The sequence below is a fragment of the Phytophthora cinnamomi genome, assembly GCF_018691715.1.
Source record: "Phytophthora cinnamomi strain GKB4 chromosome Unknown Contig27, whole genome shotgun sequence".
In the NCBI taxonomy this organism is placed as follows: Eukaryota; Oomycota; class Peronosporomycetes; order Peronosporales; family Peronosporaceae; genus Phytophthora; species Phytophthora cinnamomi.
This window is the reverse complement of record NW_027150960.1, coordinates 311,413-338,511: the sequence shown is the minus strand read 5'-3', so window position 1 is coordinate 338,511 and position 27,099 is coordinate 311,413. Positions and strand designations below refer to the sequence as shown.

At 56.3% G+C, this 27,099-nt stretch overlaps 4 protein-coding genes across 4 annotated transcripts; all 4 read right to left on the bottom strand.

Moving 5' to 3' along the window:
- Window positions 1-935: 935 nt before the first annotated feature.
- IUM83_03915 (RNA-dependent DNA polymerase) lies at window positions 936-10,171 on the bottom strand (the record flags this gene model as incomplete). The annotated part of the gene is made up of 2 exons (XM_067927948.1): window positions 936-1,395; window positions 9,981-10,171. The coding sequence occupies 2 exons, from the start codon at window positions 10,169-10,171 to the stop codon at window positions 936-938; spliced, it is 651 nt and encodes a 216-aa protein (XP_067793707.1).
- A 75-nt stretch (window positions 10,172-10,246) lies between these two features.
- On the bottom strand, window positions 10,247-12,041 carry IUM83_03914 (Retrovirus Polyprotein; the record flags this gene model as incomplete). The annotated part of the gene is made up of 3 exons (XM_067927947.1): window positions 10,247-10,602; window positions 10,897-11,053; window positions 11,556-12,041. 3 exons carry the CDS (start codon window positions 12,039-12,041, stop codon window positions 10,247-10,249), a joined length of 999 nt encoding a protein of 332 aa, XP_067793783.1.
- A 59-nt stretch (window positions 12,042-12,100) lies between these two features.
- IUM83_03913 (Retrovirus Polyprotein) lies at window positions 12,101-12,651 on the bottom strand (the record flags this gene model as incomplete). The annotated part of the gene is made up of 3 exons (XM_067927946.1): window positions 12,101-12,279; window positions 12,394-12,481; window positions 12,556-12,651. The coding sequence occupies 3 exons, from the start codon at window positions 12,649-12,651 to the stop codon at window positions 12,101-12,103; spliced, it is 363 nt and encodes a 120-aa protein (XP_067793710.1).
- Window positions 12,652-17,008: 4,357 nt separating this feature from the next.
- On the bottom strand, window positions 17,009-17,284 carry IUM83_03912 (uncharacterized protein; the record flags this gene model as incomplete). The annotated part of the gene is made up of 1 exon (XM_067927945.1): window positions 17,009-17,284. One exon carries the CDS (start codon window positions 17,282-17,284, stop codon window positions 17,009-17,011), a length of 276 nt encoding a protein of 91 aa, XP_067793797.1.
- Window positions 17,285-27,099: the final 9,815 nt, after the last annotated feature.

Sequence of the window (27,099 nt, the reverse complement as noted above, 5' to 3'; positions counted from 1 at the left end):
CGCCCTAAGAAAAGACAATAACATCGTCTAAATAGACTAAACAGCTTTGCCATGTTAGCCCCCGTAACACTGCGTCCATTATTCGTTGAATTGTGCCTGGCGCATTAGCCAAGCCGAAGGGCATTCTCACAAATCTGAAGAGCCCTCTCCTGGTGATGAATCCGGTCTTGCCTCGGTCCTTCTCGGCTACTGGAACCTGCCAATACCCAGCATGTAAGCCCAAGCTGGTGAAGCGCCTGGCTCCATGCATGTGGTCCAAAGTGTCATCGATGCGTGGTAAGGGGTAGACATCACGCTTAGTGATCGCGTTGAGGAGTCTGTAGTCGATACAGAACCTCACCGTGCCATCCTTCTTTTTCACTAGCACAACATGAAATCCCCACGCACCGTTACCTTCTTCGATCACGCCGTCCTTCAGCATCTTCCCCACATGTTCATCTAGAATGCTCTGTTTTGCGTGTGAGTGCCGCCGCGGTATCATTATGACCGGCGCCTCACTTCCAGTGTGAATCTCGGGCGTTACGCCCAGCTTCGTCATCGGTGGGCATCCACTTCTCAGCTCTAGTAGTTCAGCGTAGTTGCGTAAGAGTTGTAATATAAGTTCTTTGTTATGATTGTCCATTTCTCATAGCACCAAATCGTCTTCGTTGCTCAACGGCGTCTTGTTATGACACAAGTCTTCCAGCCATCGCCGCACACGGTCCTGCCCGAACTCTCCCGTCGTCTCGACGTCGTTTGCTGTCGGCGTCCACGTACCCAGCGCCTCTCTCCTCGGCAGCCTCACAGATCTGCCTTCGATGTTCGTCAGTGACACAACTACCTTGCCTCCGCGCACTGTCGACAAGGTAGGAGCTAGGAACAGGTGTAGCGCTACGCGTCGGGCGGGTACGAACAACCCCACAGTGCCTTCGGGCGCTGTCACTCCTAACTCCACATTATGACAAGTCCACGTCTGCAGTCGCGCTGTCCGCACTAGTCGTACTCTTGCTGCTCGCCCTGGGTGCCTGCTGCCGCTTGAGCACCGGAACGGCACGATCTTCTTCGTCTCGTCCTCGTACACACGAGATAAAGTCGATCTTGACTCCCTTCCTGAGCATCCAGTCCTCGCGTAAAAGGAATTCCTCCGTCGCACCCTCGACGATCAGCGCGTCGGCCTCCATGGTCTGTTCGTACTGCGTACGAAACTTGAACCTCCGTACGCCCAGCACGCGGGATACTGCGCCCGTGAACCCCTCTACGTAGTCTACCGGAGGTAGCGCGTGCTGCTTCTCGGCGTACTGCCGCCGTTCGTCACCGGCCACACTGTATTGAGCGCCCGTGTCGAGCTTGAACCGCCGTTGCTCGCCCTGGACTTTTACCACCGCCGTCAGTAACGGCTCACCGTCGGTGCCTGTACTGCACGCAGTTGGCCAACGCGCATCGGCCGGTACTGCTGGTCCATCTTCTCCACGCGGGAACACGCTTACACACTGCCTGTAACGGGGTTACACGCACAAGTGGCTGCAAGCCACTTGTGAATTTAACAGATAGGTTATCTGGTAAAAGTTTTGGATACTTCCTCACATTGGTGTAAGACACACCAATGGATACATTGAAGTGGGCCACCACAATGAGTGGTCCACACATACCCAAAGATCCTATTGGTAAAAAGCAGCATCTCTCTACCAATCAGAGACATGCATAATAGCGGGGCTCTGACAGCCGGCCGCTGTCAACCCCTTTCATAGATGATAAACAGTTTTTAGCAGATTTAGGAGGAAGGTCAATTTACAAACAATACAGTTCTCATTTTACCTTAAACTAGCTAGTTGGAATCTTATCTGATTTCAATTATGTTTGTGTATTCAAATATAATTAACCTAAGTAATTACTAAGTACTTACGCTTCCTCCTACACGTTGCGCAACGTGTAAGCTAAAGTAGTGAGTCAAGTTAGACCCACTACACCTGGTAGCACTTTGTAGTCCGTCCAACGACCGACTGCTTGACGTTCGTACGCGGCGTACGAACGCGGAGCCGAGAACCACATGAGCACGGAGGTGCCCATGGAGAGCTCCAACACGCCTGCAACGCATGTTGCACGCGCTGACTGCCCCCACCTGTCTGACCCAGAGTGGGAGGCCCTCCAACGACTGTCAACAGTCATTGGAGAAGCGGCGATAGCTACAATGCTGCGTACGCTATCGCCGACAGAGCAACATGGTGTTGGTCTGGGGTTCATCATGAAGGAGCAGCGTGATGCTGCTTCCTCAGTGACGGCGTCGTCAGGGACGACACCGCGTGCTCAACCATTAAAGTTGAGCGTAAGCAATTACGTGGGAAGAGAGGGCGAGCCTCTCCTCCGGTGGCTTGTCGAACTCGACACAGCCATAGCGGCTCGACGCATCGTCGACCCGCTGTCGAAGGTCGCGTTCGCCATGTCCTGCCTTGGCGGACGCGCAAGGAGTTGGGCGTATGGACGCCGACTCTCCGATCCTACGTGCTTCAGCACGTACGAAGTGTTCAAAGAGGAGCTCAAACAAGCGTTTGAGCCCCCGCAAAACGAGTTCCGGTCGAGGGCGGAGTTCCTCGACCTTCAGCAGGGTAAGCATGACGTCCATGCTTACGCGCAGCGCGCACGATATTTGGTATCAAATATCGTGACTAACCCGATTGGCGAGGCGACCAAGGTCGTCACGTTCATGAAGGGGCTTAGAGATGGGCCTGTGAAGACCTATCTCTTCCGAGAGTACCCGAGTACTCTCGAAGCTGCAATAACTCTTGCCATGCAAGAAGAGTTTAGCCTGCGGCAGGCTAAACTCCATGTAAACGTACCGAGGCCGCAACCGCGCCGGTAGCGAGGACGGGAGGTCCGGAGCCAATGGACCTCTCGAATGCAACAACTGCTGGTTGCCAGCAGCAGGGAGGTAACGTGCGATGCTTCCGTTGCGGAAGGATCGGTCACTTTGCACGGGAGTGCACAGCTCCCATGCCCCCTGGAGGTGGCCGTCGTGGCGATGCTAGGCATCGCCGCGGACCAACAAAAAACGCGAACATCCAGTAGGCGCGGGGCGGGCCCTACTGGTAATGCAGTCGCGCGTGCCGACATCGGACACGCGACACTGAGGACTACAGCCCCCAGTGAGACCAGCCCTCACTGCAAGAAACAAGATGACAGGCCGAACCTAGTCATCTTGAAGGTTTACTCGAAGAGAGCGAGTGACTCTCTTCGAGCTTTGGTAGATTCAGGCGCGTCGAACAACTTTGCTCGACTACGAAGCCAACCGAGACTTGACTTCGAAGAGGTAGATACACCTCGAAGTCTTCTGGAGGTACGACTGGCAACAGGTGCCATCGTAAAGACCGAGAAGCGTGTCGTGAACGTGCGCTTCTCGTACAAACAACGAGTGTTTGTCGAACACTTTATCGTCCTGGACCTGGACGATAAGTTCGACGTGGTAATGGGCATGCCGTGGCTTGCACGGCATGATCCGGTGATAGACTGGCGGAAGCGCACGCTGGTGCGCTTCGGCCGCGACAGCGGAACAGAGAGCGATGGCCCTGTTACCGCAGCGCACGCACCAGCAGGTGCACGCGGCTCACCAGTCGAGACAGCGCTTAATGCTGCTGTCCCGGAGTGCCCAAGAAGTGCCCGAGGGCGCGCACAAGTGAGACCCACGTCGGCAATGCTGCCGACGCCGGGAGAAAATGATGTGCTGGTTCCGGGAACCAACACCCACGTTCAAGCGTGTAAGGGACAGTCCCTGACCCGAAGCGGTCAGGTCGACAACGACGCGTCGGCTCCGGGAGCCGACGCACCCTCGGTCATGAGGGGCTCCGCCAATGAATGGCGTCGAGGTGACGAAGGCGTGTCAATTCCAGGAGTTGACGCTGCAAACAGTGCGGACGGTTGCAAACGTACCGCACTGACGCAATTTGCATGCTGTCGTGCAGCCGGGCTGCACGACGAAGCGCCATGCGATCAAGCCGGGCTTGATATCGCGCGCCCGCAGACAGGGTCTGCCGGCGAAGAGACACATTACCGTGCAGCCGGGCTGCACGAAGGAAAATGCGGTCAAGCCGGGCTTGATACCGCGCGCCCGCGGACAGGGTCCGCCGGCGAACAACTGTCCACGGCCGGGCCTGGACCAGAAGAACAGCTGTGCGGAGCCGGGCTCCGCACAACAAGAAGACGGCGCATGCGGAGAACGCTGCGCAAGTCTCGGTTCGGGACCGAGACGCATCAAGAGCAGTCTGCTGGGCAGACTGAGGCGGTGACGCCGGATGTTGAGACGCTAAGCGTCTTGACGCGCACCGATACTGGTTTCCAGTATCGTGACATGGAACTCGCTAATCCTCCGACGACGGCGTCGGAGTTGACTTCGCTTCCAGCCATGAGCTGGAAGCTCTTCACGCGCGACTTGCACGATGGACGCATCGAGCAGGTCGGCGTTCTTTCGAACAGCGAAAGAACGGCGAGCGAGAGCGAAGAGCTGAGGCAGCTCTTCATGGGAAGTACCGCTGAGAGTGAAGACACTCTCAGTGCGAAGACGAAGCGAGAGCGCTTCGAGGAACAAGATTGAGACTCGCTGAAGTCGAGTCCCTATTACGAATTGTTGAGGGAGTACAAAGACGTACTCCCGGAAGACATTCCTGCGGAGCTTCCGTAGGATAAGGGCATTCAGCACGAGATTGATCTCGTGCCGGGCACGAAGTACTGTGTCACGCGGCAGTGGCCACTGCCGCGAGAACAAGTGGAGGCGATCGACAACTTCTTTGAAAGTCGTCGCAAAGCAGGACAAGTGCGGGAATCAAAGTCCCCGCACAGTGCTCCGACGTTCTGTGTCAAGAAGCCACAGGGCGGATGGCGCATCGTTCATGCCTACAACAAGCTGAACGGTGCGACGGTACCGGCGCAGACGCCGATACCGCGAAAAGACGTCATCGTCGATTCGATGGCCGGGAGCACCGTTTACAGTGCTCTCGACTTGCGAGATGGATTCTATCAAATCCTAATGCGTGAGAGCGATATCCCTCTCACGGCAGTGAGCACGCCAAGCGGCATGCTCTGGGAATGGCTAGTAATGCCACAGGGGCTTAAGAATGCCCCTGCGACTTTCAACAGGTGCGTGACGCACTTGTTGCGCTCGGTGCGCGACTTCGCACCGAGCTACTTCGATGATGTATTCGTCCACAGCCGGGCTGTGGACGGGAAGACCGACGTAGAGATGCACAGGGTGCATCTCCGGAAGCTACTTGAGCTTATGCGAAAGCATAAGCTCTACGCGAACCTGAAGAAGTGTATCTTCGGGGCGAGCGAGATACCCGTCCTCGGGTGTCTCGTCGGAAAGAATGGTGTTCGCCCTGACCCGGAAAAGGTCAGAGTGATAAATGAATGGCCAACGCCTTCAAGTGTCAAGGAACTGAGGCAGTTCCTTGGCTTGGCCACGTACTTGTGCAAGTACGTGGAGGATTACGCGGGCAAGATCCGCCCGCTGTCACAGCTTCTTAAGAAAGAAGCTGTGTGGAATTGGACACCCGATTGCCAAAATTCATTCGATGCAGTCAAGCGGGGCTTGACTGAGGAGCCGATCTTGGCAGTGGCTGACCAAGATCGTCCATTCCACGTCGTATGTGACGCATCCGACTTCGCGATCGAATGTGCATTGATGCAGCACGATCACGAGGGCCGTGATCGTGTCGTCTATTACCAGTCGCGTCAGCTGAAATCAGCTGAGCGCAACTATCCGGTACATGACAAGGAACTCCTTGCCATGAAATACGCACTGGCAAAGTTCCAAGTGTATTTGCTTGGAAGTAGATCGTGTGTGGTCTACACCGACCATGCATCACTGCACACTGCAGTGAAGTCACCTCACATATCACAAAGAATGGCGAGATGGCTCTCATTCTTTTCGGAGTATAACTTCCGGGTCGAATACAAACCCGGAAGATTGAACGTGGTGGCCGACGCGTTATTACGTCGGCCGGACTATGCAGAAGCTGCTAACGTCAAAACCATTGACGTCACGCGATCGAGCAATCCCACATCATCTCTGTTGGATGATGTGAAGGCCGCGTTCGCGCACGACGCGGACGCGAAGCTCTTGCTGGCCTATGGCACAGCGCCTTCTGACAAGTCCCGTCAGAAGCTGCCCAAGCACCTTCGTGCGCGTGCACACCGATATCGGGTGCACGATGGACTGCTCCTTTACAATGCAGTCGACGACAACGCGGACCGCGTTGTCGTGCCGAATGACCATGACCTGCGACTCAGGATCATGTACGAATATCATGATACCCCGACTGCGGGACATACCGGACGTGAGAAGACATACGTCCTTCTCACGCGCGACTTCTACTGGCACCACCAGTACAAGTGGGTGCGCAAGCACATCCGTGCTTGCGAGGTATGCCAACGCGTAAAGCCTGCGCCGTTCGCGCCGGCTCCGTTACAATCACTACCGACTCCGTCGGAGTGTTGGAAGTCCATATCTTTGGACTTCATCTTTGGTCTTCCCCCGGATGGCGGAGGGAATACCGGTGTTGTGGTCTTCGTCGACCGCTTCAGCAAGATGGTACATCTTGCTGCGGTGCCAGCAGAGGTGACCGCGAAGCATACGGCCCGTCTGCTCGTTGACATGCTGTTCAAACACCATGGCATGCCGTCCGACATCGTGTCGGACAGAGACCCGCGCTTCACAGCGCACCTGTGGCAAGAAGTGTTTACACTTCTTGGGAGCCAGCTTTCAATGTCGACTGCGGATCATCCGCAGATGGACAGCCAAACCGAGCGCGTGAATCGCGTGCTCGTCGATATGTTGAAGAGCTACGCTCACTCGTTCCAATACTAGAGCGAGTGCTTATCGATGGCAGAGTTTGCCATCAATAACTCAATGCATGCCTCGACCGGGCATACACCGTTCTACGTGAATGCTATGCGGCATCCACGTCTACCGAGTTTACTCGGAGTGATGGCTCCCACTTTAAGTGGGGGAGGACCTACGACTGCAATACAGCAGCCGCAGAAAACCGCTGACACTTGCGCAGTGTCAGCTGCAACAACAGACAAACCACATGAATCTGCGCAGGGCGCAGACTCCCCCAACAACAAGGCCAACGACCACGGGTCTGCGCACGGCGCAGACACCGCAAAGAACCACGCAGAGGCCGGGCCTCCAGCGGAGAGCGAGCTGAATGACTTCAGCTCGGATGCAATCAGTTTCATCACCAAAAGACAAGCCGTAATTCGGTTTGTCCAAGACACAATAGCAGCTTCTGTTGATCAACAGAAGCTCAACGCAGACAATGCGGGCAGAGGCAACACAAATGAATTTAAAGTTGGTTCATTAGTTTTGTTAGCTACACAAAACCTGCCCAGACATGCAGTTTCGGATTTCGGAGCAAGCAAGCTTGCTCCGCGCTTCATCGGGCCGTTCACTGTGTTGGCACGGCACGGCAACGCATACACGCTAGACATACCGTCTAGCATGCGCCTCCATCCGACCTTTTACGTCGGACGGCTGAAGCCATACCGGCAGCACGAGCCATCTAGCTCGGCTGACCCAAAGCCTCGGCAGGAGCCGAGGCAGAAGCGGAGGCCTTAGCCTCGGCGACGAACAGCCTCTCCCCCAGCGCGCAGACGCGCTGGTACAACCCCTTCATTTGGGTACCCAGCTCGACCTGGATGTTCGAGGCGGTCTGCGAGACCGCCACGACTTGGGCCTTCTGGTTCGCCAGCTCCTGTTTCAGGGCGGCGAACTCAGCGCCTACAGACGCTCCACGGCGGTCACCCGGTCGTGGAGAGGCGCATACTGATCAGCCCGAGGCTGATCATACCCGGGGCGTGTTCCCACCCCGGCCACCGCCGATCCGTGACGCCCGCGGCTCAAACCGCTGGATTGTTGAGCGGATTGTTGACCATAGTATCCCGAAAACGAACCCTCAAGGGGCTCGTTTTCGTATTCGTTGGGGAGGATTTCCTCCCCATCAAGATACATTGGAGCCGCGGAACGTCTTGCTGGAGGACGTTCCGGAAATGGTGAGGGCGTACGAGGAGCAGTACGCGCTGGTGCAGAGGAAGTAATACGAGCGCTGCGATCATCGCTAGCGCCCGAACCCTCACGTGCTAAGAACTTAGCACGGAGCTCTTTGAGACTCTCGGGCACACGGAACGACGTGTACCCGTTCAGGTCGCGGTCGCTCAAGCAGACCGCGCCTGGAAAGCACTTCGTGCACTGAAAGCCCTCGGGCACAGCGCACGGCACATTTGCCTCCTCCGCAGCAACGTGGAGTTGCTCCAACTTTCCACGCTTCGTGTACGTCTCGAAGCGATCACGCGCTTGCTTAATCCGATCTCGGTAAGCACTCGGCCTCTTGTTGAAGTTTTCAACAACGGCGTTCCAACTTTGACAAAGTGCCTGCCATTCGGGCACTTTCCTGCGAGAAGATGTCTTCTTGCTTTGGAACCATCGGAGCTCATGAAAGAGTCCGATGTAGTAATCGCGCCTTTGATGCGTTTCCGCATCAAAGTGCTGCTCGGCAGCTACAGCGTCATCTTTGATGGCGCTGCATACGTACAGCGGTACCTCATTCGGAGGTACCGAATTCCCATACCGGTCCGAGATCTCGGACGCGGACGGCATCCACGGATCGCGCGCTGCAGGCGCAGCGCGCGGAGAGCCTTGAGCTTTGACATCACGCGCTGTAGCAGCAGCGCGCGGAGTACTGAGAGCCCCAGCGGGAGCGAGTGGGGTATCGCTCTCAGTACGCGAACGCTTCGAACTCGAAGCGTCCGATTCGTCCCCTTCACGCGGGCGAACGTTCTTGGCGTGAGGGTCGAGCGATTCGCTCGACACTGAGTCTTTACGCTTTGAGGGCGAGTCCTCCTCGCCCTCCATGTCTTCATCGTCGTCGTCGAAGTCGACGACGTCACCGTACTTCGCCTTCTGGCGTTCGAAGTAGTCGTCGATGGAGAGATGACTCCCCACCGACTTTGCGGACTTCTTCTGAGGCGCGCTCATCGTTGAATGAGCGCGGATTTCTTCTCCAAACGCGGAGAATTGACGAATGGTCAATTCCGAAGATTGACGTGCGGAGACCCCGCGCGTCTAACCTTAAGGGGGGATGGTGTAACGGGGTTACACGTACAAGTAGCTACAAGCCACTTGTGAATTTAACAGATAGGTTATCTGTTAAAAGTTTTGGATACTTCCTCACATTGGTGTAAGACACACCAATGGATACATTGAAGTGGGCCACCACAATGAGTGGTCCACACATACCCAAAGATCCTATTGGTAGAAAGCAGCATCTTTCTACCAATCAGAGACATGCATAATGGCGGGGCTCTGACAGCCGGCCGCTGTCAACCCCTTTCATAGATGATAAACAGTGTTTTAGCAGATTTAGAAGGAAGGTCAATTTACAAACAATACAGTTCTCATTTACCTAATCTAAGTCACTTGGAATCCTTTCTTACTTAACTTATATTTGTGTATTCAAATATAATTAACCTAAGTAATTACTAAGTACTTACGCGTCCTCATACACGTTGCGCAGCGTGTAAGCTAAAGTAGTGAGTCAAGTTAGACCCACTACACTGCCACTGTGGTACACGTACTACCGTGTATCGCTCTTTTGTCGCTTTGGTCTCCGACTCCGCCCTCTTGTAGTACTTGGAAGCGTGAAGCCACTTGTTTCGACCTCCTCGCGGCTCAAAATTCTCCCCGAGTCGGCTCCGTGTCGTCGATACGCCTCCTCGACAGCTCGGTAAGCCACCGCTGGTTGCGTTAGCTTTACCAGTGCTTCTTGCATCTCACGTTGTTCTTTGGCTCTCGCCTTGCGCAGGCGCTTCTCAGATCGTCGCCTCGCCCTGGAACGCTCCAGCGCTGTGTCACTCACGCCATCCGACGGTCGCGATGCTGGTGCCTTGCCCCTTCTTGCCCGTGACTGGACACCACCGTCGTTGCCATGCCATTCTCCGCGAGTTCGGTCGCCAACCGTTCGCGCTCGGCGCGCCGTTCTCGATGCTCCTTGGTATGCGCAAGCCGCTTCTGCCCCTTGTCCAGCTGCCGCTCCGCTTCATTCTTCTTGGCCTCGTCGTGAGCCTGCTGCTGAGATGTCACCACCTGTACTCGACCCCGCGCTTTGTCACAAACGTACAGCTCCACCGTCAGCGCCTCGTGCAGCATGCTGGCGGCGTCACCGCGCCCCGCGTTCCGCGTTCTGTGTGCCCTTCATGACGTCCGTGCCGTTTGCCGTCTCCATCACTGCGCTGCCTGCACCGGACAATTTACCGACTGCCCGAACGCCGCCAGTGTCATCACCAGCTGCGGCTGTACCTTGTACCGTAGTTCGTCTTCCTTAGGCCGGCCGCTGATCTTGCCACCGCCCTTCGTCGACACGCCATCGAAGTTGATCACCACACGCTCCTGGCCAGTGGAGTGGGCCGACTTCGCGTTCCCATCGCCCGCCGTGACAGCGCCCACCGTCGATCGTCCGTACTCGTCACCGCCACTCACCATGCGATCGTCCTTTGGCAAGCTCGGTGGCTGCTCGTTGCTGCGGGTCGCCGTCACCGTGGCGGGCACCAGACGCGTCGTCTCGGCGTCCGTCGCCGTCACTGCTCACCGCACGACGCTCGTCGTTCTTCGACGGACCCGTCAGCTGGCGCACGTCGACGTGGTCCGTGGCGTCGCTGTCTGACTCCGCCTCGACACCAACGAATCTCACACGCTACTGCGTCGGCCCGTTGACGCCATTAACCTCGGTGGCTGTCGGAGAGGCCACCAGCACCTGTCGTCCGGCGCCATCCCTAGACCTCCGCCGTTCCTCCTGTCGTCTTCTGGGTTTGGTGCGTGCCACGCCATCCCCAGACCGCATTTCCCCATCGTCTTCACCGCGGATGCGCTCGTACTCGTCGTCCACGGCGCCATCCCCAGACTCAAAGTCCGCTTGCCTTGCTCCTCGTCGTCCGCGCCCGCGTCTCCCTCGTCTTCGTTCTCCGACGTCACTGGCAGCGCGTCCTTGCCGTTACCAAGGCCGCTGCCTCGCCGTCTTACCCGGTCCAGTGCCTGCGAGCAATAAGGCCGGGCCCTTACGCTCGCAAGCCGCCCCCCGACTCCTCTGTGGTGTTCTCCATCGCGCCAGCCACCGCGCTCGTGCCACTCGCTTGAAGGTCCGCCTCCTTCTGCTCGCAGATCCGCGCAAAGTACCCGAGTCGTCCACAGTAGTAGCACTCCGTGCCACCGAGGAGTGAACTCGCGCCTTGGCAGTTCTAGTCGTTGCATGTAGCGCTGCTGGTTGATCAGCCTATCTTCGTGTGTCGCGAGCGCTGGGTTCGACACTCCGCCACTCGGGGCTGGTGCTCCGCTGCCATAACTGCCCTCAACTTTCAGCGTCATTGCAGGACGCCTCGGGTTCTGATCTCCAATCGCTGGCCGCTTCCCTCGCGCTGCGAACTGGTCACTGCTGGTTGTTCGAAATTTTGAACCGTCTCCATGGCTGCTGCGCGTCCTTACCGGTACCAGCTGGAAACCAGGTGGTATCGCCGTCCACCATTCTGCACTGGCTCACCTGCCGGCCTTCGATGTCGTACCTAGGCGGTATGGACGCCGTGCCCCACGTGGGTCCGTAGCCAGTCACCACACTTCCGAAGTTACCTGTCAGCCCAGACCGCTCTTGGCCGCCAGTCCTTGTCGCGGCGCCCACCCCGGGCCCGCGGCCGCTCGACGTCTCGCGCTTGTCCCAGCGCGCTATCGCCGTCTCCAACCCGACGCCGTACCCCTCACCATACTCGTCGATGTGGGGCACTGCCAAGTTCACTGCTTCGTCCAACGTTTGACGCCTGTGCCCTCGCACGTGGGTGGCGCCCTCGGGGCTGCTCATCCCCTTCAGGAAGGCGTTCACCAACCAATCTTCTCCGACATCGCCGCGCTCCCCGATCTCGCGCAACGACTGCGCGTATTCGACAAGCCGCTCGCCTCTCGTCTGTCGTCTCGCGTTGAGCAAGTCGACCACTTCCGGACCAGTGCGTTGCGTCATATATTTGGCGCGTAGCATCCCGGCCAACGTGTGATGTTCTCTTCTTTCTCCGGCACGGACTCCATCACCGTGGCGAACTAGCGCTGCGCCTCGCCTTCGAGGTTCGATGCGACCTCGTGGTAGAGCTGGCGCTCCTGCCACTCGGCTCCCAGCGACACTGCCTGGCGCATGACCTCCGCGCGCACCGTCTTGAGCCACATCGTCACCGGCATCGTGTCGTCCAAGCCCTTGAACTTCTTCAACTTCAACACTTTGGCTTTCTCGCGGACAATGATCGGTCACTGAGGAGCGGTCCCCTGACCCGGACCACGCCCACGAGCTGCCATTGCTTCTTCGTGCGGTTGGGGAGGAGGTGGCGGTGGTGGCGTACGCCCCGTTCCGGCACCGCAGCTGCCACCGTTTCCCATCAAGTCAACTGCGTCCGCTTCTGTCGTCGTGGCCAAGTTCGCGCTGGCTTCCTGCCCGCTACCGCCGTCATGTCATGTCGGAGCATCACCGCCTCGATTCGTGCCAAGGTCGCCTTGCCCCGTACCGCCTGCTGCCATCGGCGTGTAGCCAGATGCCGGCGTATCTCCTCCGTGCTCAGCGGCACCGTAGGGCCGTCCTCCGTCTCCAAGGTCGTTACCATTGTCGGTTGGTGCTGAAGCTACTGCTGCTTTGCCGCTTCCGTTGCCGCTCGCTCCGCTGACGCTGCTCGCCGGTGAGCGCGTTCATCACGTGCCAGTTGTCCTCCGACCACCACATTTCGTCTCTCGCACTCTGTTAACGTAATACCAAACTCATTAGTCGCATCTCTCATCTCTCATCTCTTCTCTTCTCTTTCTCTTCCGTTCTCCATTCTCTCTCGACTTCGGGCTGTGCCCACGGATGTAAAGCCGCCAGCACCGCTTCGTGATACTGCCCGGTAGGCACCTGTAATGACCACCATGTCGTTATCTCCAACCCGTGTGACGTTCTTATTACACCACGGCGCAGGTAGATAGTTAACACAAGTTGATCACCTCAGTGGTTGGGCGCGCCACGGCCTGCAGGGGAGCCTACTGACACGATACGACTCGGGAATTTTTCCCATGGCCACATCCGACTGCCGAACTGGATGGATGCGATGAAGTATTATTGGTCACCCTGGATTGGAGTCCCGTGGCGTGCTGTGTGAAACGTGGAGAGAGATTGCTTTTGTGGAGATTTGGTACTACCGGTGCTTGCAGTTAGTATGGGCTCACAGCATCGGAAATGTGTCCCTGGATGAGCGCTCATATTCAGCGAGGAGTAACACATCCTGTCCGTCCGCCGACACCCTCACCGCAGAAAAAGACTAAGGCGTAGAAGTGTAGTCGGAGAACGTATCCCGGCTACAGCCTGCGCTGGCTCCGTTCAAGACACTGAAGCAAGAGCAAATGAACCCCCCAACAACATGACCCCGTGCATCAAGCACCACACTAATGAAGAATCACGGTTAATCGGACAGGATGGTGGCATCCCGGATCGTGGCAGACTGAATGAACAAGTGTCACACTGAATCGAGTTGATCCCCGGATGACCACCCTGATGGAGTCAAGTGAATACCCATCCAGGACAAGCTACCCGCGATATTACTATGGAATTTGTCCCCAGCCTGAATGAGACCAAGACATACCCGTCGAGACTGTATTAGCCGCACGTCGGATGTCGAAGGCCAGTTCGACCGCGAAGGGTTGATGTACCCAGATACCGCTGTCATCAAGTGATGAGTGATGCCGTGAAGAAGGTCGACGTCAACAGATCGAAGCATAGTCAAGTCAAGGCAAGCATACTGAAAGCTATATTAGAAGTCAACGAAGTGATAGAAGATAGCTAGTCAAATGTAACGACAAACAAGAAACCAATTTGCCGATAACCAGACAAGTCCCCCCGCCGAGAGCAGCTCGGCGGACCCGAGGACGACGTCGAGCACCGCGTGGAGGACAAGCTGCCCGGAACATTGCCCGAGGGCCCAAGACGACGGTCGGTTTCAGGCCTCCCCGACGTTGCGAGTGTTGGGTTAGTGGCTCCTCGATTGTTCCAAGCCGAGGCGGGCAAGGACGTAAGGACTGGGGTATCGCACCCTGGGTTGATCTGCTCTAGCTTCGTAACCAAGTTGCCACGTCCACTCAGGACGTCCATTTCATATTTCCCTACTGTTGTCTCAAGTGGTTGTTAGTGGTTACCCCTGCGACTGAATTGATTTACTGCTGTGTGATAGGACTGTATTTTGTATTGTCTTATATTTCCCTTACTTAGTGAGGGTGGTGCGCGAACGCTGAGTGCGCATCCAGTACTGACTAGTGTACTGGGTGAAGACTCGATTGTTGACTGGTGTATAGACCCCCCCCACCCACCCACCCAACGGTCTCACAGAATAAGTGGTGGATGTATATTGTGTGACGTTTAGCCCGGCATTGTATTTCTGTATTTGTGTGTGGTTGGTTTTTCTGAATTACGGGTCTGACGGTGACTCCTACCATTCCGCCTGATCATACTCCATTCAGGACAGTTCCGTAGCGAGTTACGTTTTTGTATACTCAATTATATATTATTAACAACCTCAGGTGGCAAATCCGGTCCCCAAGGTTAAACGTACCGACAGGGGTTGAGACAAGGACACGCGCCGATACTGGATCCCCGATCCAGTAGTCCTGATCCCGTTCCAGTTCCAACTCATTCAGTGTGTTGGTGACTGGATCGTGGTGACAAGACACCAAAGGTACTCCGGGGGATTGCCATTTTCCCACGGCACTCGCACTATACACTTGGACGATACGGGCGTTCATCTGTCTCGCATCAGCTGTTGCGCGTGCCCGGATTTGGTTGCCAGGGATTTCACCGAAGTTGTTTGTTTATTGATTGAGTTTTAAGAGGTGAATCGCTATTGACTGCCTGACTAACACTGTGAATATGGCGGGAAGGAAGGAAGCACGCGATGGAGGACATGGAGGACATGGAGGCGGACGCGGTGAGGCGTCTCGTCAGTCACGTCGAGCACAAGGGTTGCCGCCGGAGGAACACAAGGCTCTGACGACGTTGTCCGGGAGGCTCGGAAGGCTGGCGCGGAGAAACGTAAGGCGGCTCTGGAAGAGAAGGTGTCGGCGGCCGTTCAAGATCAAGCGGCCCCGGCGTCTGCGATCCTGAATGCGCACCATACAGTCCAAGATGAGGTACCGGAGGCAGATTCGATCGAGTCTGCGCCGGCCGACACCGAATGTTCACCGGACCCGGCGACGGGACCGGACCAGGAGTCTGAGGGAGGGGCCGCCGAGGTTGAGCCCCCCGGCTGAGGATCGAGTTTCGGACTATCCTAAGCCAGACGAAGAAGTGGAGACTCTGGATGAGGCTCCGACGATCAAGCTCGAAGGCCGGCTGTCGACTGTCGATGAAGACGGCGTACTGGATGACGAAGTCGAGATCCAGTCTGCGCCCGCGCCATCTAGTCTGCCTACGACTGCCCAAGCACCTGTCCCCAAGTCTGAAGCCCGATCCAGTACGACCGAGGCTCAACTAAAGGAGGCCGAAGCGATGGCGTACGTGGCGGACCAAGTTCGACACTGGGAGCACCAGGAAGACGCTGTGCAGCTGCTGAAGGTGGAGTACGCCTGGCCTGAGCCGGTGCCGGGCTTCACTGGATGGTGGAACACAGCGTTGGTGACGTCCAAGTACTTGTCCGACCGGACTGCGTTGGTGAGCCAAGATGCTGCCTGGGTCGCGTAGCTGGATTCAGTGCGAGTCGAGCTGTTCCTGGCCCAAGATGTCACGGGAGTCGTGATCCCGCCGAGCATCTTGTTGCCGCGCGAGTGCGGCGCACTCATCCAGTCTCTCCTCTTCATGGCCGGTTTCAGGTTTCGCAACCTGATCTCGATGTGGTTCCAGTCGAGGTCATCGAGAGTGGCGCCGAATTTGGTGCGCTGCGTGGTCGAAGACGTCCAGCACTTCCTCGCCTTCGCTCTGATCGAGTGGCGCGAGCTGGTATCCGGAGTGGCGTTCAAGGTCGCTCTGGATGAGGATGTCCAAGGTCAAGACCAAGCTGGATCAAGTGCTCAAGACACTGAATCGACACCGCAACGCCAAGTTGGTCGACTACCGATTCTAGATTACCACGCTGAAGACAACGATGGAGTTCTATTGATGTCGGATTACGAGGCTGGATTATGTGGTCGCCAGTTCGTCCTGCGCTTACGAGTGGCCGACCTCCGAAAGACGCGAAGCCCGCGAGGGTCGTCTGACGGAGAGCCTGGCCCCAAGCGCCGGCAGCGCGGACCGCCTCGCTCGCTGTCCATCCAGTCCGCATCCTTCATCCAGTCTGCGCCGTCGCTGTCATTGCTTCCGCCATACCACGCATCCAGCGAGTCTGGACGCGCTTCGGGTGCAGGGGCGCTGGTCATTCTGGATCCGCCGTCCAGGACACCCACGGAGCTTGCTTCGAGCTTGTTCGGGGCATCGGCTGGATCCAACGAGTCGACCTTCAGTGCGGCGTCAGCGGCGCGATCGTCCAGAGGAAGCTCGTCGTCTTCGTCGCTGTGGTTCGGACAAGACGCCGCCGGTCACATGCCCGCCATTGAGTATGGACCCATGGTGATGACCGCCCAGGCTGGACTCATCCAGTCTGGCGCGGCCGGCGGAAGCGTGGGGATCATGCGTGAGGCCTTCCCTCGGTTACCGGCAGTGGTGGATAAGGAAGATGTGGTTATGTCGGAGTCCGATCGCACCACCAACCGGAGTGACCGAAGGTCCAGTCGACACACGTCCAGGCGCGAGCGGCTCAGCCCGTCATCCAGTGAGCCCAGCTCCAGCGACGACGAGCGCAACCGCCGCTGAAGTTCCCGACACCAAAGGCACTCGCCGAGGCCGTCGAAGTCGAAGCGCGCGTCAAGTCGATCCAGGAAGTCGAGCCGATCCAGTTGGCCAGGACACTCCAGCCGCTCCGCGACGTACGCGATGTCGGTGGCCTCCCGAGCCGCACTGAATGCGATGTGTCAAACGCAGGAGGCCCCGGCTCGGCTGGAGCTGAAGTGGGAGGCGTCCGCTGTCGATCCCGCGAGGCTGGGTGTGGGCTTGCCGAGCCCTTCCACGCGATCCAAGAGATTGCCGGTCGCGCCGCCGTCGTCCAGGATGACCGGCAACCGGAATTGGGACCCAGTGCTCCAAGCCTGGAGCACCCCGTTCAGGTCGACCAGGCCCAGGCGCAAGGTGTGCAGGCGCAGCAGCTGGCAGCCGCCATCCAGGGCGCCCGCGCCGAGGCCGCCTGTCATGGGCGCGCACGCGCCGCCCCGAGTTCGAAGAGCGCTGGAAGCGCCAGGAAGCCGAGGCCGAAGACGAGAGAGCACGCTGGGCCAACAACGTCCAACAGGGACTGAATGCCCAACTGGATTCTATTCAAGAGAAAGTCCATCAGCTTGAAGCTGAGCGGAACCTTGCCTGGGAATCTTCCCGGAACATCCATCGGTTCCAAGCGCGTCAGTTACGCAACTTACGCGCAACTCGAGCTCAAACTCAAAGCGTATCAGCAACAACCGGACCTGATTCAGTGACGCAAGTCTAGACAGAGACTGGGCGTGCGACTTTGCACCCAGGTGCAAGCGCACGTGCGCCCATCCAGTAGGACCTGGTGCGTGACGGGTCTGGGTCGAAGAGCGTCGACGAGTTTCTCGCGGCCCAGCTCCAAGCGACGCTTCAGGATGCTGCCAAGGCGAAGGACACGGCCAACGCCCGCGCGCGCGCTGCGCAGGCCGCCACCACGAAGGGCAAGTCGGATGGAGTGCCCAAGAATGCACGGGAGAAGCCTGCCAAGTGTGCGACGACGGACAAGAGCAGGAGCACTGGATCGAGAGCGCGTCAGCGCGCGTTCTGTCAGCGGAGTCCTGGGGACGGTGGTCCACCTGAATCGGACCCTGACTCAAACTCGGACGACGACTACTACGACGACTACGACTCGAGCGACTCGGATGACTCGCTGGCGGACGTGCCTACGCACCCCACGACGGTGACGACCAAGGATGGGAGAACGACGATGAACTTCAGGACCTACGTCAGCTCGAGCGCGCTGGAGGACTTCGACGAGAAGGCCCCGCTACCGGAGCGGACTAGCCGGTGGGAGCGATTCCTGACCCTGACGGTCCAGGTCGGCTGGGTGGACAAGATGAAGGTGTACGAGTTGCTCCTGAAGCTGTCGCCCGCTGCCCGCAACCTGCGCTCTGAACTGCCGAAGCATGTGCGCGAAGACTGGCCCAAGTTCTCCAAGGCGTTCAAGGCGAAGTATTGCAAGTCGAAAATGTCCGATTCAGAGAGGTATTACACCATCACGCAGAAGCGGACCGAATCTGCGTTGGATTTCTTCTATCGACTGAATGTCGCCGCGGGTAAGGCAAATGTCAAGTTCAAGAAGTCAACCAGGACAAGGGAGCAGCACACCAAGCGCTTCATCAAGAATCTCACTGAGGCGTGACTCCGATCCAGTCTGAAGACCCAGCGCTTTCACAGCATTGAGGATCTGGAGTTCATTCTGCGTCAGCACGATGAGGGGGAGTGGCGAGACAGTGACCGCGAGGTTCCGCCATCCAAGCCGCGAGACTTTCGCGCGGATAATTTGCGTCGCGATCGAGACCGCTTCAAGCCGCGAGGCCTGGTGCGCCTACGTGATTCTGAGTGATGACGAGTCTGATGATGAGGAGCGAAGAGTGATCGGCCAAGATCATACGACCGTCGACATCTCCGTGGGCCTCCCCGATCGTCATTATTATCAAGAAGAACGGTGTTTGTGCATCGATTATCGGGTTGTGGATAGCTTAACCAGACTGATGGTATAACCGATACCCATGATCAACGATCTATTGGAAGATCTGGATAAGGTGCTTTGGTATTATTCCCTTGAGATGGCTAGTGGATTCTGGGTGGTGACAATGACCGACCGAGCTCGTGCGATCTCGGCTTTTGTCACCCTGATGGGTTTGTGCGAGTGGAACCGCATGCCGTTCGGACTGAAGAACGCGCCACAGACGTATCAACTGTTATTGGATAACGCGTTGTATGGATTCACCAGGATCTCACACGACCGGAGCGTTCCGAGGACTTTGCCGAACGGATCGAATACGGGGAACCGGAAGATCCAGGTTGACCGTCAGAGTTAGGTCGCAGATCGTACATGGACGACATCTTGGTGACGGCGGGATCGTGGGACGATCTGTGCGACCGGGTGGATAAGTTGTAGGTGGCGTGTGATAAGTTGAGTCTGTCGATCAGCGTGGGGAAAGCTCATGGGGAATGCGCAAAGTGGATGATCTCGACTATAGTGTGTCGAAAGATGGATTGGAAGCCAAACCTAAGGATCTAGTCGCCTCGACCGATCTGCCATTCCCGACATCGCTCCAATCTATGCAGTCATTCCTAGGAAGTTTGAATTACTACTGCCGTTTCCTGGAGGACTATGCGATCTACGCAGCGATCTGGTATGAGCTGCGCGAAGTGGACTTCATGGCATTGCAGAAGCGTCCCGATTTACGTTCGATGTTGGATCGGACGACGGCGACTGTAACCGATCCGTGCTCAGATCACCCCGATCGAGGGTTGGTTGGCCCCGAGGTTGACGCCGTTGACGGACGATGGGATCGCGTGCACCGCGCTTTCTCGACTTTGAAAACGAAGATCTCCAGAACACCGATCTAGGGTCATTTCGATCGCGATCGAATACCGGTGGTGATTGTATACGCGAGTGACTAGGCGATCTCTGCCGTTCTAATGCAGGAGCACGATCAGATCCACTATCCCGTCACGTTTGCTAGTCGGACGCTGAAACCAAACGAACTGAACTACAACGTAGTTGAGATGGAAGAGCTCACTCTATTACGTATCCTGGATCTGAATTATAATATTCTAGTGGGGCGGCCAATCCGAGCTTTGACGAGGCACTCGACGCTGGCGTGGCTGTTCAAATCACCTGGTCTTCAAGGTCGATTGAGTCAATGGACTGCTCTCCTGTCATCGTGGACACTCGAGATCGTGAAGTGTACCAAGGGCGAAGATGAGATATTGGGGGCGATCGCCGCCAGTATCACACCCCGATCGGAGGTGGATAACGCGTTGTTCGCGATCGCCCCGAGAAAGGAGCCGCGACGACAAATTCAGGCGTTGATCCCGACGGCGCGTCCAGACGAAGAACTGTTAATGATAAACTTCGACGAATCGGCCTGTGTCAAAAGAGGCGGGGGTGCATATACCGCGATTTTGTGGAAATTGCCCGACTGGACTGTGGTGAAGACCAGATCTGGCTATGCAGATGGACTTGCTGTCAACGAGGCGGGATATCACGGTCTATTGCTGGGATTCAATCTCCTGGATGATATGGAAGTGTGTCGATTGGTGATATGCGGTGACTTCACCTTGGTAGCCCGGCAGATTCGCGGCGAGATCGACTGCAATGCGCCCAAACTGACGGTATTGAGACGGAAGTGCTAGATCGGCTGCGGACTTGGCCAGATCTCGAACTGTTACATGTGACGAGGTCCGAGCCAATGCTAGGCCAGGACCCATCAGTCAGAAGCCCAAACCCTATCACGTACCGGCCACATGTCACTTGAAACGTGGATATTTCTTGACCCAAGTCTGGTTTTTGTACATACTTCAAGTTGTGCTGGCTACATCTGGAAACTGAGCTCTGCGAGCGTCGAATTGCAGCGACCCCAGATCCCCAGGTCTGAGATTTGAATTCGGTCTGAGGTCTGAGGTCTGAGAATCGCTCTAGAGGCCACAGATCTGAGGTTCCAGGCCTTGAATCGGACTCTGGGCGGAGAGCTGAGCCCTGGCCTTCTGGGTCTGTGATTTGAAGCCCCATGGTTGTTTAAGTCTCAGACCCCAGCTCTCAGATTGGTGACCTCACAGTTTGGAATGCCCGGAGCTCTGAGACCTGAGAGTGAGACTTTGTGGTTTGGAGTTCGGTCTGAGGTTTGCCTGTGGACCAGACCCTGAGATGTGCAGTCTGGGGTCTGGGAAGAGGGCGTGGCGTACGGCGTCTGATTTCGTCTCGGTTTTGGGGTGCCACAACTGAGATATGGAGTCAACATCGTAATTTTGTCCCCAGCTCAGATTCCCAGACTCAGAGTCCCAGAAGTTGAACCAAAACTGAGACTCGTCAAATTGGTTGGACAGCCGGGATATGGAATCAACATCGTAATTTTGCCCCCAGCTCAGGTTTTCAGCCCGGCAGTCCCTCAACTTGTGCCAAAACAGAGACACGGTGATTGTGGGCGCAAGTTGATGTTTGGATGCACGATGTTCGTGAGGATAAGTGGAAACTGGTGAAAGACAGCTGACGCTCCGAGCCTAGGACGTGACTAAAAGCCTACGGCGTGCCTACAGGGCCTGAAGTGCGACTTCGTGGTCTCGCATATGAAGTGGGTACACAAGCGATGGCTACATTGCCGGTCTGGGAGCTGCGGTAGTTGCTCTTTGAAGTTGGCGGTTGCCGCTTGGAAGGTCGCTCTGAAGAGTCGCCCCGTTGTGGCTTTTCGGCCCCTGGTGTCGGGCACACAAGATTCGGCATGACCAGTCGCCTATGGATCTGGGCCAACGGGAGCCACAGGATCTTGGCGTCATCCGGATTACACCTGATTTGTACCAAGAGTAATCAGTGTAATCAGGTGATGACAGACCAAGTCCGCCCAATCCCGGCCACAAGATCCTGGCGTAATCAGGATATCACTGATTTGCACCCAGGTGTAATCAGTGTAATCAAGTGATGACTGACTCAGACAGGCCAATGGAAGGGCCGACGCGCATTCACGGGCGCCGCCAAGCCAGTAGCTTAGTGGGTGTCTCACCCTTGTTCAAGGTGTACCCAGGAGATGTTTGCACCCTTACTTGATAGGCCATTTGTATGTGCATGTGCATGATAATAATCAGAGTTTGTTGTGCCCCGAAGACCGCAAGCTGCGGAGTTCGTCTTGCGCCGACGGGCGTGTTGCTTCACAGGGACCAAGTCCCTGCCCCCGGCGGCGCGCGCAAGGTCAAGTGGAGTCGCTACGAGAGTTCTACGGTCACTCTCAGCTAACTCCAAATAAATTCAAGTTCAACAACCAAGCCTTTTCGTGTTTCGGCCCGGTTTGCCTTCGTTGTTGTATTTCCACACGCGGGACATTGGTTTTGCTGGTTTTTCGTGCTGGTTGGCTGGTTTCCTGGCGGTGCTTCATAATTTCGGGCGGAAGGTGCTCCGCTCTGAGGTTTCGGCAGAGCAACACCTGGGATAGTGGTTTCTGGGGTTGCTAGTGGTATCCGTGTGGCGCAAATAGTCTGGGATAGTGGTTCCCAGCTTCGCTGTGTCGCCTACATCAAGGCGTGGTGCGCGGAAGTCCCAGGGCGCAGAGCGAGACCCTGGATCAAGGCAGGCTCAGACTGAGCCAACTCTCAGGGCCACTCTGGTCTGAGGGGCGAGTGAAGACCGTTGTGCGGCTCTCAGTCTGAGCCGCCGGAGGAAGTGTCGTGACTGGAAGCGACTCGAAGCCGGAATCGCTGAGCAAGGAGGAGGCTGTTAAGGCCCAGAGTCCAAGGGCCTGAGAAGAGAAGTGGACTAAGTGTGTGTGGAGTGAACGTGTTTATATTCAAGAAAACGGGGCACAGCGGACTCAGCACGTGCGTACAAGGGCCTTCCAAGCAAGGAGCAAGCTTCGTCTGGGGGCATCTGGGAACTGTCGAGTTCGGAGGCAGCTGGTGTGGCCGACGCAAGTCTGGGCCCACAGCGTAGCCTTAGGAAGAACCAAGTCAAGGGATTGCAACAGTGAGGAACACACGCCTCACCCAGCTTGGGATCTGAGATCTAATCTCAGATTCTGAGTTGAGTGGTCTGAGATCGAGGTCTAGCCGCAAGGCTATTCCCTGATTTTGGAGCTCGCCTCGCCACAGCTGGTGCGCGTGCCCGGATCAGGAAACGACTTAGGTGACGGACGTGTGCAAGTCATGTCGACTGCTCCCGACTCGAAAGTTTCCAAGACAAGTGGTGAGATGCCTGAGTCTTCGCTTCGGCGAAGTCTCAGAGTTGCTGGTTTGCCGACTGAAGTGATGACGGAAAATGCTGGGACGCCCAGGTCCAAGAAGTCGGAAAGGGTCCCAGAAAGTGATGATCTCAGCGTATCTGCTGAGGAAGAAGCTGAGATGAGTGCTGAACCTGAAGCTGCGCCTAAAACCGAGGATGCCGAGCTGCCGCCCAGCTCGCCTGTGAAGAAGCAAGCTGAGACTGGTCGAGCTTCGGATCCAAGACAAGATGTTCCGAGAAATGATGGTCCGAGTCTGGGATTACCCCCAGCAAGTCACAGTTCGACACATCGAGGAAGTTTCTCAGCTGAGAAGACCACTGCTCAAGCGCCGACTCCCAGCCCGGAGCCAACTACTTGGAGTAATCCCGGTAGTCAAGCCGAGGGTGGTGCGCTCAGCCTTTTGGGTAAGCGCGAGCTACATCTGAGAACGAAAAGTGTTTCAGGGGCTGGGACGACCCCTACAAGGCTGAGTTATGCGCCGGGTGTCACACTTCCCAGCTATGCAAGTGGTGGCGGTGCTTGGTCAAGTACTCTGTGGCCTGAGCAGAGAACCACTCGCAGATTGCAAAGTGTGCCTGAGGGAGAAGCTGAGACTTGGGCTTTGGCCCCACTCCCAGAAATGACTGACGAAGAGATGCTGAGCTATCCGCGATCCCAGTTTGAGATGTGGATGGGAGTCCCAGCTGAGACTGTTTATCCGGTCGACATCACGTACAACCCGTGTCACGGTGGTTACGACCTGTGGGGACTCATCAAAGCTGCTCAACCGTGAAGCCGACTTGGGAAATTCGTCAGACTCCGCAATATGCTTTTCCGGAAATTTCTCAGCCTCCTGTGACTGACACTGAACTGGAGAATTTGTATCAACGCGAGATAGCCCGAGTCCGAGCTGAGGCGGAAGCCAGAATTGCTGCGGCTCAGGCAAGACGCGCTGAGCTCGAGGCTGAGCTGAGAACTTTACTTGTGGAGCAAGGAGCGGAGACGATTGATCACCGCGCTCAGCAGTACATTCCCCAAACAAGTTTAAACTCAGCTCCCAGATCTCAGAAGTCAGAGCAACAACTTCAGTTGGAAGCACTTGAGCGTTTGGCCAAGCAGAGGGCTGAGGAGGAATCTCAGAAACGCAAGGAAGATGGAACCCGAGCCCGGTATCTCTTGGGTGTGCAACAAAGTCTCAGAGAAGCTGAGGGTCGAGCTCGGCAGGCTGAGCGGAAGAAAGCTGAGGAAGCTGAAGCGAGCCGCATTCGAGCCGAATACGAATCCGAGCTGAGAATGATGAATGAGAAATATGCCCAAGCTCAGATCGAACACAAGAAGACAGTGGCGATTCAAGAAGAGAAAATCCGCCGCTTCCAAGCGGCTCAAGACCAACTTCGCCAAACTGCTGCTTCTCGATCTCAGTTTGAGACCCCAGCTCAGGTTATCCCAGCCATCCCGGTTTCATTTCAGACCCCTGGGGACTCTGTGACAGCCCAGCTCGCTCAGCTGACGAGTATTGTGCAACAATTGGTAAAAGCCAGTCAAAGCAAGACAAGTTCAGCTGGGAAGGCTCAGACTTCAACCAGGACCAAGACTTCTGAGACCAAATCTGAGACCAGGTCTGAGATGAAGTCAGGCTCAGCGTCTCGCCGAAGTCAGAAATCTCGGACGTCGCCGCCAGAAGGCCCAGATGATAGCGGGTCTGAGTCAGACGACTCCAGCTCAAGTGACTCTTCTCAGGATGAGCTCGAAAATCGGTTTGGCGCTGTGGCCCAGTCCAAGAATGCTGATCCCAGCTCTGGGACTTGAGTGGTAGTCCAAGCGATGATTCCCCATGATGCTCTGGAAAAGTTCAATGAATATGCACCCCTGGAAGACCGAGTCAACTGGTGGGAGCGTTTCATGTACTACGCCACCATGGCACCCTGGGATGAACGAACTCGGATTGTCCAGCTTCGCATGAGACTCTCAGGTTCTCTGAAAGATTGGTGTACTCAGCTCTCAGATGATGTCCGCTCAGACTGGAAACAGCTTTCTCACGTTTTCGAGAAGGAATGGTGCCGAAGTGTCGGTTCCAAAGCTGAGCGGTACTATGAGATGAGGATCCGAGACCGGGAGACCCCCAGAATGTTCTTCTACCGGCTCAACCGTGCTGCAAAGAAGGCCAACATCGCTTAGCTGAAGCCAACCCCAGACCGTGAGGCGCATATTAGGCGTTTCATCAAAGCTGTGGGTGATTCTCGGCTGAGAACCACTCTGCAAGGTCAGAAGTTTGACACGCTGAGCGAGTTGGAGGAGACTATGAAACGTATTGAAGCTCTGCAGCGAGATGAAATCCGGGATGCTCAGCAAAAGCGAAGCCCATCTCAGACTGTACAGTTTGGCAGATTTAAGCCTCAGCAACGACGAGCTGAGGACCGGGCGTTCTTGGCTGATGGAGGAAATTTCGACTCAGATCTGAGACGACATGTCCATTTCAAGGATGACTCTGAGGTCCCCTCAGATGGTAAAGCTGAGACCGAAACTGAGACCGGAGTTGAGAATCTGAGCTCCAAAGAGGCACAGATGTCCGGGAAGGAGATCACAGAACCATCGGAGCTCAGCCGTACAACAGCTCTGCTGGATGAGGAGATTTACCGAGTTGCTGAGAAATTGGCTTGGAAGCCCAGATCCCAGTCCAGAAGTGATGAGTACCAGCATGCTGAGACTTGTGGAGAATGCGGCAGCAGCCGCCATACTACGGAGAAATGCAGGAGCAAGCTCATCTGTGGACATTGTCACGAAGAGGGTCACCCGACTCAGTTCTGTCGACGCCAACCCTGTTCCAAGTGCGGCGAATACGATCGCCGGGGTTTATGCGACATGTGGTCGGCTCTGAAAGCAGTACAGGATGGCATCCGTGCGGGGGGTTCCATCGAGGGCCTCGCTCCTGAGGTAGTCCAAGCTCTATTGGATGGCCCGGAGTCTGGGATGCTGTTAAACCACTAGGCTCGCTGGTCTGGGAACCAGTGCGTGACGAGCCGGAGTCCCAAGCATGCTGCGCATATGCATATGTGGGCTCTGCCCTTCCATGTTGGCGCAGTAATAACCCCAAATGTATGTCTTCATTTGAGCAAGGATGTGTTTATTCCGTTGGAGCCGACCTCCAAGACCCAGACTCTGAGGCTGAGGTTGAGAACCATCTCGAGTTTGCCCTAGTCCCAGGTCAGAGATATGGCTGGTGGAGCAATCACACTTTCTTGGTGAAAGACGGGCGGTGGCAAAGGTGCACGGAGCGATTTTCGATCACAGATTACAGATTATGTTGGATTCTGGGGCTACTACGAGTTTTATGAGCTTAGACCTTGCACGCAGGTTAAGGCTCAAGCTCAGACGTGGTTACAGACTCAAAATAACTGGGGTCGGGGACGTTCCCACCTATGTCTCAGCACAAGCTAGGATCAAGTTGACGCTCGGAACTCGGGTTGTCTACATCATGGATATCTGGGTTGGCAATGTTGGAGAAGGTGTTGACTGTCTTCTGAGAATGGACTTCATGATTGCTGCTGGGGTTCGTCTCTGTGCACGCGAAGGCATGATCCAACTCCCAGATGAAGAAAATCTTTTCTTAGTTGGAGGACCTGAGGTGGACCACATTGGTTTGGAAATCGGAGTCAGAATGTTGGAGACCGCCTGGCTACAACCAGGAGAATCTGTGATTCGCCCTGTGACGTATGACCATGCCGACGCTCAGAAAGTCCAGGAAGGGGCTGGGAGGGGCAAGCAATGGGTGACACAATTCATCTATGGTGCTGGGCGGAAACCGAAAGCAGTCAAGATTGTCAATATCTCAGACCGGCTGACCCCAGTATATCAACACACTGTGATTGCTTGTTTGGTGGAGAAGGATTACCTGACACATGGAGACTTTTTTGTGCGGCCGCGATCTCGGAAGTATCGGGAATGGGCACAGTTGAGTTTTGAAGCTGAGCCCACTGAGGATTTTCTGAGACGGGAAGAGGAAGCTGAGAAACTCCGGGAGTTGAACGAACCCCCTGCCGTTGAGAAGCATTCCTGTTCCTGGCCTC